General features: G+C 44.3%; 1 protein-coding gene across 1 annotated transcript; it reads right to left on the bottom strand.

The window, feature by feature from the left end:
- Positions 1-1,083: 1,083 nt before the first annotated feature.
- LOC4351859 (alpha-1,3-arabinosyltransferase XAT2-like) lies at positions 1,084-5,944 on the bottom strand. Its single transcript, XM_015763037.3, has 4 exons — positions 5,579-5,944; positions 5,214-5,471; positions 5,013-5,105; positions 1,084-2,571 (listed from the first exon to the last, which is right to left on the bottom strand). Exons 1-4 carry the CDS (start codon positions 5,733-5,735, stop codon positions 1,325-1,327), a joined length of 1,755 nt encoding a protein of 584 aa, XP_015618523.1. The 5' UTR covers positions 5,736-5,944; the 3' UTR covers positions 1,084-1,324.
- Between the last annotated feature and the right edge of the window lie 6,596 nt (positions 5,945-12,540).

The following is a 12,540-nucleotide window of genomic DNA, read 5'->3' as shown; positions in this document are numbered from 1 at the left end:
TAGCCTATCAAATATGTAACTTAGCCCTCAAATAACCCAATTTGAAATTCGCTCCTATAGAGATTTGAACTCAGTACCTTGAGGTGCTACTCAAGTCACTGCAACCACTAGGATATATGTTGTAGACCAATGGCCAAGAAAAAGAGGAGGGGGGGGGGGCGATGCAAAACCCCTCAAAACAAAGAAATAAAATCCCTCAACGGATCATTGGCCTCCGAGAAATTGTTGATTACTTTTTTTTAATTTTTGAATGCGAGCGTTCTCATGCCTTACACGGAGCAGTGGTAGCTATTGTACTCTTGATGGGACGGAGTTCCTCCGACGTAACGTCAGAGGGGACGTGGGTCGCTGACAAGTTGGGGCCACCTTCATGGCCCCACACGTAAGTGACCATGTCCCTCTACCTTTTCGTCAGAGGAGCCTCTTCGGCTCTTCCACTCTTGATGCCATAGGAAACTGAACATGTTTGCAGTTATGGCGGCACAGTCAGAAAACATAGAGATGGGTTAAATTCAATTAGACGTTGAACAGCACGAACCATGCAGTGATGCGAACTAAGTAAAGATGCATTGGAAATTAACTCCCTGTCTAACATCCTCTTATATCCAATTTAGCTTTTACTAATTTGGTAGGCATGACGTCATTGTCATCATCACTATCATCTCTATCAATAGCAGGTTCTTGGCAGTAGTATCTGCCTGGAGATGGGGTGGGTGTCTCTGGAGACAGGAGGCGGCACTGAATGACTGAAGTGGCATTGTAGAACCATTACAATTACAACTTAATGGACTATAAATATTTAAATTGACTAGTGCACCGGCAAAGTTTTAATTTTGAGACATAAGATATGGCGTTATATTATTTTACTATGTTTTTGCTGTAAATTTTATGATATACTCACCTTGTTATCAAACATATAACGATGTTTAACTTTTAGACATAATAGTGTTTAGATTAGATTATTGGAGGGGCACAACAGCTAATTAAGCTGAAAATGCTGATTAGCGAACAACATGATGCCCTGCACTCGAGCACATGCTCGTTGTGTGATTCCACGTGCTCCTCTTTCTTTCTTCGGGTATGTTCATGAAGAAAAGGGTATACTTCAATTCAAATTTGGATTGAAATGTTTTTATATAAAATGTTCCTATATTAAAAGTTTTTTATGTAAATTCTGTGTCAATTTTTTCTAGCACAGTGTCTCAAGATGGGCAAGACGCATGTGGGCCAGACCGAACACGTTTGCGTGCTTAGGCCGAATGCAGAACGGACCCTAGACTCATCCATTAGACTTGCGCTAGAGCTCTGCCAAACAGACCCTAGGTTAGCGCGCGAGGCTGTTGAGTGCGCGGAGCAACACCGGCTTGAAGCGGTCGATGTCGACGATGATGTCCTGGCCGTTCAGAAACGTGTGCCTCATGAACGTGAACCCCTTCTTGTGCAGCGCCGTCGGGTTGGTGAATATCTCGTGGTCTCGCGGGTACTTGTCCTTGAGCGTGCTCTCGCCGGCGGCGACCTCGTACTGGATGTACCTGAGCCCCATCGCCACCGCCGGCTCGCCGAAGTCCGCCCGCGCCAGCCACCGGAGACCGCCCCACGGCACGATCTGCACCGCCGCGGCGCCGGGTGGCAGGAACACCATGTTCGTCAGCCCGGCGCCGTGCACGCCCACCACCGCGTCGAACGAGTTGACGAGCCGTGCCACGCGCGCGACGTCGTCGTGGTCCGCGCCGGCCATGTCCAGCTCGCTTGCCACGGCCTCGAAGCCGACCTGCTCCGCGGCGCGCGCCACGGCGTCGGTGTTGAGTAGAAGCCGTGTTCCGCGGCGGGAGATGATGAGAAGGCGCGGGCGGGGTTGGGGCTTCGTGGCGTCGCCGTGGCCGCCGCCGGGGCGCGTGGGCGCGTCGCGGGGCAGCGAGAGCGCGCGGCGGAGGAACCGCGTGAAGTCCGGCATCCCGAGACCGTCCGGGCTGCGTTCGCGGTCGATGATGAGCTCCCCGTGCGCGCGCAGGCCGACCACGGTGTGCCCGAAGCAGTGCACCTCCCCGCCGCCGGCGGCGGCCTCGGCGGCGAGGTCAAGCGGCACGTGGCGCGACAGACCGCGCAGGACAGCGCCGTACCTGGCGAGCCACCGCCGCGTGGCCGCGTTGCCGTCCGTCACGACGAGCTGCACGTCGCCGCAGTAGCGCGCCGCGGTGTTGTACAGCGGGACGATCACGTCGGTGAAGTCGTGGAACAGGTTGCCCGTGTACCCGCTGATCGAGAACACGACCGCCGGCGCCGCGTGCGTCGTCGTGCACCGCGGCGGCGGCGCCCCCGCCGCGGTCGTGCGCACCGTGATCTCGGTGACGCGGCCCATGCTCGTGGCGTCGCCCTTCCGCGGGTACGGCCGGACCTTGTACGTCGGCCCGTCCGCGCCGACCGCCGGGTCGACGACGACGACGAACGCCGAGGCGTTGGCGTCCATGCGGATGTCGCCGGCGAGGTCGCAGACGTCGGTGCGGTGGTCGGACAAGTCGCACAGCGGATGTCGCGGCTGGTCTACCGAATCCGCACGCGTCGTGGTCTCCCCTGGAGAAGATCCAGAGTTACAAGCCGTCGCATGATCAATGCTGTTAACGAGGGAAGGTGCCATTTTGTTGCTTGAGGTAATATCCCATCGTTTTATTTTTGTCAATTCAATTAGTTATGAGATTTTAAAAATAAAAAGATAATGTATATAAATGTGAGGTATATCACTCAAAAAAAATACAAGGTTAAATTTGAGCTATGAAGTCTTTTTTAAAAAACAATATACTACCTCCGTTCCAAAATAAGTGCAGCCGTGAGAACCCATGTTCAACGTTTGACCGTCCGTCTTATTTAAAACATTTATGAAAAAAATTTTAAAAGTTAGTCACACATAAAGTATTATTCATGTTTTATCATCTAGTAACAATAAAAATATTAATCTAAAAAAAATTTAAATAAGACAAACGGTCAAACGTTAGACATGAACAGTTCAAAACTACACTTATTTTAGGACGGGGGGAATAATAAAATGTAAACAATATTCTGTACGCGTATTCTGATGAGCAGGTCTAGGGGCTGTTTGGTTGCTATCTTCAATTTGCTATGTCTAAGGTTAGTTAATGTACAACTTTTTGGCAATAGTTCGGTTCATTACCACAACTGTGACCCACCACACTTTTCAGCTATATGGTCCCACGTGTCATTAATCCAATTTTTTAACTAAGCTTGTCTAATATATGACTAAGGATTTATGAGCCATAACTTGCCTCAATTGTGGTTTGGCAAAGTTAGCTACTAACCAAACAACCCCTAATTTACGCAGATGCCATAAAAACATCTCACACACCACACCCGCAGCATAGCAGCAGTGATCCTCCCACGCTTAGCGCTAACAGAGATTAATGTTAAGCTAATAGAGATAGTGTTAGCACGCTGTTTTTTTTTTTTGCAAATTTTTAATGTACTTTAGAATTCAAATCTTTCACATCAAATTTCAAAACATTCTATTAAAAACTTTCAACTAGAATTTGGAACTCAAAGTTTAAAACTTTCATATCAAAATTTAAAACTCTCAACTCAAAAATTCAAATCTTGCTTGAAAGTTTTCAAATCTAAGCTGAAAGTTTAAATCTTGATTTGAAAGTTTTCAAATATGAATGAGAAAATCCCCTATATATCCTCGAGAATTCGTTCAATCCCTTATGTGCCCCTGAATTTTGCCTTATTCCCTATATACCCCTGAGTTTTTATTTTGATCTCTTCTATGTCTATTCCGTTAGTTGACTGTTAAATGTTTTTGAAATTGACTATATTATCCCCTCTCTTATATTTATGTGCTAGTTTAATCATAAAAACACAATTCTTATATAAAAGATCTATTTGTAGAAAAACAAAGGGAATATAATTATTTGACAACAAGTTTTAAAAATAAATCTAAAATTTGTAAATAAATTTTTAATTGACTTTTATGAAATTCAAACATTGTTTTCAACAAAATTTGAACCCAATAAATAAATAATTTTGGTTCATAATTTCTAGCTAAAACTCTTATATATGGATTTTTTTAAAAAAAATAAATTTATTCAACAATTTAAATATTCTTTTTCGAATTTTACAATAAGTAATTATGCCTCATTTGATTTTTTTTATGAGTTCCAATTTTTCACATTGTGAAATATGAAGTAGATAGCATGTAAGTATGGGAAATGGATGATATGGTTATTTTAGAAAAATCTAACGGTCAACTAACGGAATAAGGATGTAGGAGATCAAAATAAAAACTCAAGGTCATGTAGGGGGTGAGCCAAAATTCAGGAGTATACAAGATATTACAAAAAAATTTAGGGATATGTAGAGAATTTTCTCAATATGAATTGAAAATCTCAAATCTTTATATGATTGTTTTCAAATCTGAGTTGAAATTTTTTTATATCTTGACTTGAAAGTTTTTAAATCTAAGTTTAAAAGTTTTCAAATATTAAAGTTAAAAGTTTTTAAATCTAAGTCTTTTTCCCGCAAAAAAAAGTTAAAAGTTTTCAAAACCGGATTAAAAATTTTTAACAAGAAAAGGAAAAGAAAATTAGATAAGATATGTGCGCCAATTGAGATCTATATGCAGTACTGCTCACTGACATGGGCCGACAACCTACATTCTATGTGCGCTATTTAGGCCTTGTTTAGTTCCCACTACTTAGGCTTTGTTTAGTTGCCAGCTTTTTCTTCAAACTTTTAACTTTTTCATCACATCAAAACTTCCTTGTACACGTAAACTTTCAACTTTTTTCTTCAAACTTTCAATTTTAATCGAACTTCTAATTTTAGCGTGGAACTAAACACAACCTTATTTTGATAGTGTATATGCATTAAATAGGATTCCTATACTAAACTGCACACACAAACGTGCATCCGGATTGGAATTGTATTCTCTCCTCCTGGAATTTACTACCGAGCATGACTCAATTTCAGAGTAGTTATTACTACGGTGTAGTAGTATTACACACCTGGTTGTTCGTGCCGTGGAGGAGACGTTCCGGTGGCGGCGGCGGTCCGCAAGGATTTGTCGTGGCCCGGCGCCGCATCCACGGCTGCTGTACCTGTAAGTGCGCCGCATCCACGGTTTGCAGAATTGCAGGTCAAATTTGGAGTCCGTGCACTTGTCAACTACTGTAGATAGTGTCGGTGCGCGGTTGTGGAAGACGAACCTGGTTGTGCTTCTTGATCGCCGCCGGAGATGGCTGCCGCGGCGGCCGGCGCGGCGTTGTCGCGCTCCGCCGGCTCCGCCCCTCTCTCGGCGCCGTCGTCGTTCGTCTCCACCCCGGTCACCGTTTCTCTAACCCCTGAAGAAAAGGCCGGCGAGGAGGGAGCCTCATGATTCCGGCGACCAGCTGAGCCGGCGTCCGGCAGGGTGTCGGCCGCCGCCGGCGAGCGCAACGACGCCGCCGTGGGACGTCCCACTCCCACTGCATGACGTCATGGCCGGAACACTGTGAGATCATGGTGCCGTGCGGGAGGGAGAAGAGAACTCAACTAGTGCAAGTGCAAAGTAGTTGCAGGCAGTGGCACTGACGACGGGTGTCGAGGAGAACAATGGCGTCGTGGCGGGAGGAGAGGAGGAAGACGATGAAGAAGAGGAAGCAGCCGGCGGTGACGGTCAGCAGCCGCCGCCTGAACGTCCCCCGTGACTCCACCCGCGGCCGCCACAATCCGCCTCCGCCGCCTTTCATGGCCGGCGACGACGACGACGAGCCCGGCCGCGAGCTAGCTTAAACTAGCTTCGTCCAGTGCTAGTGCTAGGTACGACGACGATGCAGAGAAAAAAACAAAGTGACAAATCAATGGAAGTTGGAGCAGAGCTGACGAATTGCTACTTGCAACGAACGATCGCACAAGAACTGATTATTGCAACCCAATTAGGATATGAGGGGATAAGCGCGCGGCTCACTGTGAGCCGCTTATTATATTTATATGATATGATATTGGAGTAGTATATGATATATCGTGTGTGCCGTGCATGTGCCCCCGTTCCATGCGCCCATGATGAGTCATGAGCCTGCCGTTAGGTGGAGAGAAAGCGGGCAGCTGAAGCTTCTTTCGTTAATTTGCTAACCTTTACTATCGTTGCCAGCCTAAAATTGCCAACCTGGTTGAACTTTTCTTGCATTGTATATTGATCAAGCTAGTATATGTCATGACTCATGAGCAGGCAGGGGCGCACTAGCTAATTAATTGGGGTTCATTGTATGAATGCGCATGAACTTGTAGGAAATCTCTACAATGACAAGGATGGCTGATCACAAAGCTCAGATAGACCACACGTGTCTTCAGGTGGGCTTAACGGCCGGTGTTATAAAAACCGGCACGTACAGTCTGATGTCGAAAGAGCACTCACCACTACGGAAACCATTTTTAAATACGGTCAAAACGTATTTTCGCGGGTGGACTCTTTGCCCACCCGTCCCCAAAGTGTCAGCGAAAATTGAAAATTTTTCCACGAGGATGGTCAAACCATATGAAAAATAAATTTTCACATGCGACAAGGTATGCGGCTCATAAAAAACAAAATTTGGTAAAAATAATTAAAAATTTCAAAAAAAATCATAAATCCCCATTCCCACCGCCGTCGCCACCGGCAATCTGCCATCATCACCTCTGCCACTCACAAGGCTAATGTTGGCGCCGCTCCTCGCCACCCCTTCAGTGGCGGTGCCGGATCCGCCCGTCGTGGGGCCAGCGGCGGTGGATCCACACGAGGGGGCGGAGAGACGGCAAGATCCCCGTGGGAGGGAGAGGGCGAGGGAGAGCGGAGGCTAGACACCACGAGGTCGACCACCACAGCGACGAGGCCCGGTGGTGGTGGTGGATCCTGCACGCCCAAGGCCCAACAATAGTGGTCCCATCCGCTCGAGGCCCGAGGGCGATGGATCGGGTGCTCCCGAGGCAATGCAGTGACAGATGTGTGCCCGAGGCCCAAAAATGGTGGATCTGCACGCCCAAGACCCAACAAACAGTGGTCCCATCTGCTCGAGGCCCGACGGCGACAGATCAAGTGCTCCCGAGGCAACGCAGTGACAGATCTGCGTGCCCGAGACCCAAAAATGGTGGATCCGCATGCCCAAGGCCCGACGGCAGAATCCCGCTCACATCGCCGTCGTCTCGGCCATCATCATTGTTGCTGTTGTCATTGTCGTTGCGGTCGATGTCGTTGTGGCCGTCGCCGACCACTGCCAGTCGGTGCGTTGGTGGATTGAGAGGGGAGGATGAATTTTGTCGCCGCCGTTGCCGACCTCTGCCAACCGGTTCGTCGGTGGGTGAGAGGGAGAGATGAGATAGTCAGAGAGTGAAAGGTAGATGGAGAGGTGGAGAGAGGGATGAGGCATCGTGTGAGTGTTTTTTTAAAGGAGAGGGTATCGGTGTGGTGTCTAAGCGTATTTTCGCATATAGGTCTCTCAATTAATAAACTTGCCTACGAAAATAATTTTATTTTCGCAGACAGGCCTATTAAGAGATTCATATACGAAAATTTTTCGCATGCAAGTCTTAACCGAATACCACCGAAATCTTTTTGATATGCAGACGTTGTTTTAGTCCGCCCGCGATCAATTAGGGGATCTCGCTTTTAAGTAGTGACTATAGATGGTACCAGGCATGGTATTAGTTAACGAGTTTTAACCAAAACTTTTATCCTCGGGCATACAGATTACGAGTGCTATTCCTAAACTATTAAACTAGCATAATTAGAGAGCATGAGGATATAAAATATAAACTGATTACGAATATATGCCATACCAATCTAAATTTTCTCCATACGTGAACCTTCATGTTTCTAGAATTTATATACTTCTATTATACATAATTATATATATTATATATTGTGTACAAAATACCTAATCATATATACCCTTATCACCAGTTTCAAACTATCTACCGAAAACTATATATAAATGCATATAATAAATTTCAGTTTAACTATATTTATAATTTGTTATAACCATCATATTCATAATAAATGTCACTATCCTTTTTTTATAAAAAAATACTAGATATTTGTAGGATTGTTGAATAAAATCTAAGTATATTTATTGTAGGAATGTCCTATAAAATTTTTAGAGAGAAGTTCTCTCAATTCTTACAAATCTGTTAGGCAACTATATAAGTAAAGAGCTTGGGTGCAAGGTTAGTGACCGTACCTAGTGCTACCGTTATCGATGATGGAGAGTGACGATAAAAAATGGAAAGGGAAGAAGAAACAAAATTTTAATTTCACACTGCATTGTGGTAAATTAATACTCACTCATTTTCATATTATAAATCATTTTGACTATAAAAAGTCAAAAAAACGACTTATAATAGAGGAAATAGATTGGTACTAACAGTTTCAATAATATTATTTGTGATTTTGATCTATTGCGCAATAATTGATTTTATCCATTGCTACACGGGACGAGGCTATGCTTGGATATACGATGTTGTCAACGTACCCATTTTTGGTACTGCACTCTTTTGTAGCACTCTTACACGTTTACTAGCTGAGAGCTTTTAAGGTGCTTGAGAGGTACCAGAGGTACCTTCCTTACTACTTAATCCACCGTTGATCTGTTAAGGGCAACTTAGGAATAGAAAACAATATATTATAAAAGTTGATAATTAATTCCTTTTACACGTAACCGTCTCTCTCTTTTTTCGCATCCAGTTTGTTACTTATCTTCGATTATGTCGTTCGCATCGTTTAATTCATTTTTTGCTTTTCAGTACATGAGATCATAAATCCTAACACTTGTCCAAAATCCAATTTCCCTAATTAATTCTTCAGGTTCTCATCTAAATTTAGAGTCCAAAGAAACACATATCCTCTTTCATCCATACACAATCCACAAGTATGGCACGATCAACCAGTATGTTGAATCTTAATTTGTATGTATACAAAATTCTTGGTCATTTTGGATCATCAGTGGTGGTGGCGTTTCGTCTGTGCGGCACTTGCTGAAGAAATTGTTCTTATCAGCAAGCAGGGCTTATCGATCCTAATTCTTTTACTGATTAAAGCCCCACCCTCTAATCTGTATAAAAGTAAAGTTACCAATCTAACCTTCCACCTAAAACATCAAGTTAGTACCTGGCTCACTTTTTTAATACCTTTTGAGGCATACCTTTTATCACAGATCGTTAGATGGCAAGTAATCAACGGACACCATAACTTTCAAGCACCGGAGGAAGTCTCTTACTAGCTGAGTGTCTCGATTTTAGGAGAATATCATGTTGTAATACTTTCGGTTTGTATTTGTCGAAACATGATTTCGGCAATAATAAAAAGGGGTAGCGCACGAGACCTAAAAGTGGATGGATGCAGAGACAAAGGATTTAGACAGGTTTAGGCCCTCTCAATGAGAGGTAATACCCTACTCCTGTTTGGGGATTTGAATCCGCCGGGTGTGTATTGATCTGACGATCAGGTTGTGTCATCTGCCCCCTAGAGGGCCTCCTGCCCACCTTATATAGGATGAGGGGCAGGATTACAAGATAGAAACCTTAACCAATACGGTATCGGTTTCCTAAATCTACTTTACAATATTATCAAACCAGGACTTTAGGCCGTTCCGTAATATACAAGGAAACGTAATACCCGAGTCATGATCTATTACATATTCCATAGATATAAGTTATCCCCTATGACTAGTCGGATAACCATGCCGTATGGGTATGGGGTACCCATAATATCCACAGTAGCCCCTGAGACCTTCGCAGTCGAAAAGATAATCTTCTCTCGAACCAGATTACTCCAAAGCCGAGTGCTTCAATCATCTTTGTCATAGTCTCCCGAGTACTTTTACCAAATCTGAAGACTGTGGAGGGCTGGAAAATAAAGTCAGGTGCACCGACTAGATGCACCTAATAGGTGTAGCCCCCGACAATGTGGTTAATTGAACAAACCAAGCATATAGTCAAGGAATAAATAATCCAACCAACCGAGTGGTTTTGATAATCGTAATCAACCAAGTGACTTGATATCAATATATAGCATATGCGGTGTGAATCCCCGAATAATATGATCCAAGTGATATACCGACTGTTTTGTAAAATATGATGAATGTAACCTAAAGTTGGCTACATTATTGAAAATTCACATAGCAAAACAACTATAAAGAAGCTTGAATGCTGTGAATAAAGAAATTTCCAAAGTATTGGGCATACGCCATGCGCACACTGCTTTAACAGATGTGCTTAAGTCCCTAAAAGACACATGGTTTCACCACACCTGGAAATATATGGCATATGTGGTGTAAAATCCGAGTAAGTAAACTCATAAAGGATTTACCAACCGCCTGAAAAATGACCATAATATATAATCAGCCTAAGCCATAATATTGGTCAATAAAAATGCACACTTACGTGGCAAAAAGCAATGATATTGTATCCAATCAATTGCTTGATAAACCCAAACAGCACCTTGACTATATAAAAAAGTCAGCGGGGCAGCTATATAAAGCTTTACTGTTTGACACCTTTTAAGATGCATTGTACCAACTCCTAAAAAGTTGAGTAACTGCGGTATAAAAGGATTTTAAGGTATTGGGCACTTGATCACGCGCACTTTGGCCTAAGCGAAAAGTGCCTAAGTCCCTAAAAGAACGTGACAGGCCACACCTGAAAATATAGGCTGCAGACATATTAGGCCTAGGCCAAAAAATATGCCTTCGACACCCTTTAAAGGATGACGCATGTAACATGCTCCCGAGTAATAAATCTTCTGGGTAATATAGACCAAGTGTAGCTCATATGAATAGCTTCTGATCTGAATGATTATCCCTTATGGGATACTCCAAAATAAATATAATAATTGAATCCCGACTGGCGCAAGTATTCGGTTGATAGCCCTTACGGGGAATAATAATTGGTCCAGTCTTTGAGCATAGAAAATAGACTCATGACTATGAATCCATGTGGAATGTATCCGGAACAAGTCCAAATTGGAGATATAATCCTCACGCTTGAGTTGATGAGCCCCTGAGCATATAGCTTGTCCTTCTGTCATAGTCAAAATTGTCTATTGGCAATAGCTGACGCAGTCGGCATGGAGATGAAATGACCAACATGAAGACGAAATTGCTCATCAGAAGTAACGGAAGATGTCAGTGGTAGTAAAAACAGTGACACCAATCAAAGGTAATGAAGTTGCATAACCATGGAGGCGAAGAAACCAGTCGGCAACAGTCAGGTCAGCTAGCAGTGAAGATGTAGGCGCCCAACAACAACAAAAGAACAGTCGGTGGTGACAAAAGCAAACCGACGATGAAGACGTAGACGCGCATCAACGGTGATGGCGAAATCCACCAATCATGAAGATGAAGAAAATAATCGGCGGCGACAAACGCATCCGACGGTAATGATGATTAGCGGCAACAGAGATAGCCGACTATGATGACGAAGTTTCCCATCAACGGCAGCAGAGTAGGCTATGTTGAAGAGGCTTAACAAGATGTTGATGAAGATGACGATGTCGGTGATCCAGTCAATAGCGATGTAGCAGCCGATGATAACGATGAGATCCTCTATCGGCAGTTGCGTAGTAGGCCAACCGTGAAGACAAATAATTGGAGGAGAGTTGATGTTGTTGCCCAACTCGTCTAAACCGAAATATTTGAAGTTGTTGAAGTAGAATGTCTGTTCCGAAGCAAAGATGAAGATAATGACTCCTGGAGTTGACTCATTGGCTGATTAATTGATTTCTTCAGCTTGACATAAAATTTGTCAAATTTTGAGCCTTGTATTTGTGTAGCCCCCGACTCTTTGGTTAGTTGGGAAACAACTGAACATAGAGTCGAGAATTATAGCTTCTTGTCGTCGAGTAGTCATTGCTTGATTGAAGATATGTGTTGAAGATGTCCAAGTAGAAATCATGAATGTTGGAGAGCCACTTGTTGTAGTAAAATAACACGGCATCGCATGCCGAGATGTCGAGATTCACAACAACGTCATGGTTGGTGATGTAGCAAAACTTGTGAAGTAGCAGCAATAGAGTTTGCTGGTACCGAAGATAATAAAGATGAAGTCGCTCTACCATGATGACAAAGTTGCATTGCCGTGATGAAGTGAACACGAGTCGTCGGCAACAGAAGCAAACTGGTAGTGAAGACGCGCAGTTGTGAAGATAAAAGCACTAGTCGGCGACAGCATAACCAGTCGGCGACGGAAGACGATGATGTTCATCAGTAGTGGTAGCTGTATAAACCAGATGTAGAGGCGAGGGCACTAGTCAGCAGCAGACGAGACGAAAGGCGATGAAGATGGTAAGGCCAATCAACACTGGCAGAATCATGCAACCATGGAAGTGAAGAAACCAGTCGGCAGCCATGGCAAACGTAGGCAGCTTGTGTTGAAGATACTGATGCCTATTAGTAGTGACAGCGATGTAGCCAGCCGTGAAGAAGATAGCATCAGTGGCGTTATAACAGGCCAGCCGTGCAGGCGGTGACACCAGTCAGCGGCGGTCGAAGCGGCCGGTCGGTGAAGACGTAGACGCCCAACAATGGC

Source organism: Oryza sativa, chromosome 12, assembly GCF_034140825.1.
Source record: "Oryza sativa Japonica Group chromosome 12, ASM3414082v1".
Classification (NCBI taxonomy): Eukaryota; Viridiplantae; Streptophyta; class Magnoliopsida; order Poales; family Poaceae; genus Oryza; species Oryza sativa.
Note: the sequence above shows the minus strand (reverse complement) of the source record. Positions and strands in the feature narration are given on the sequence as shown.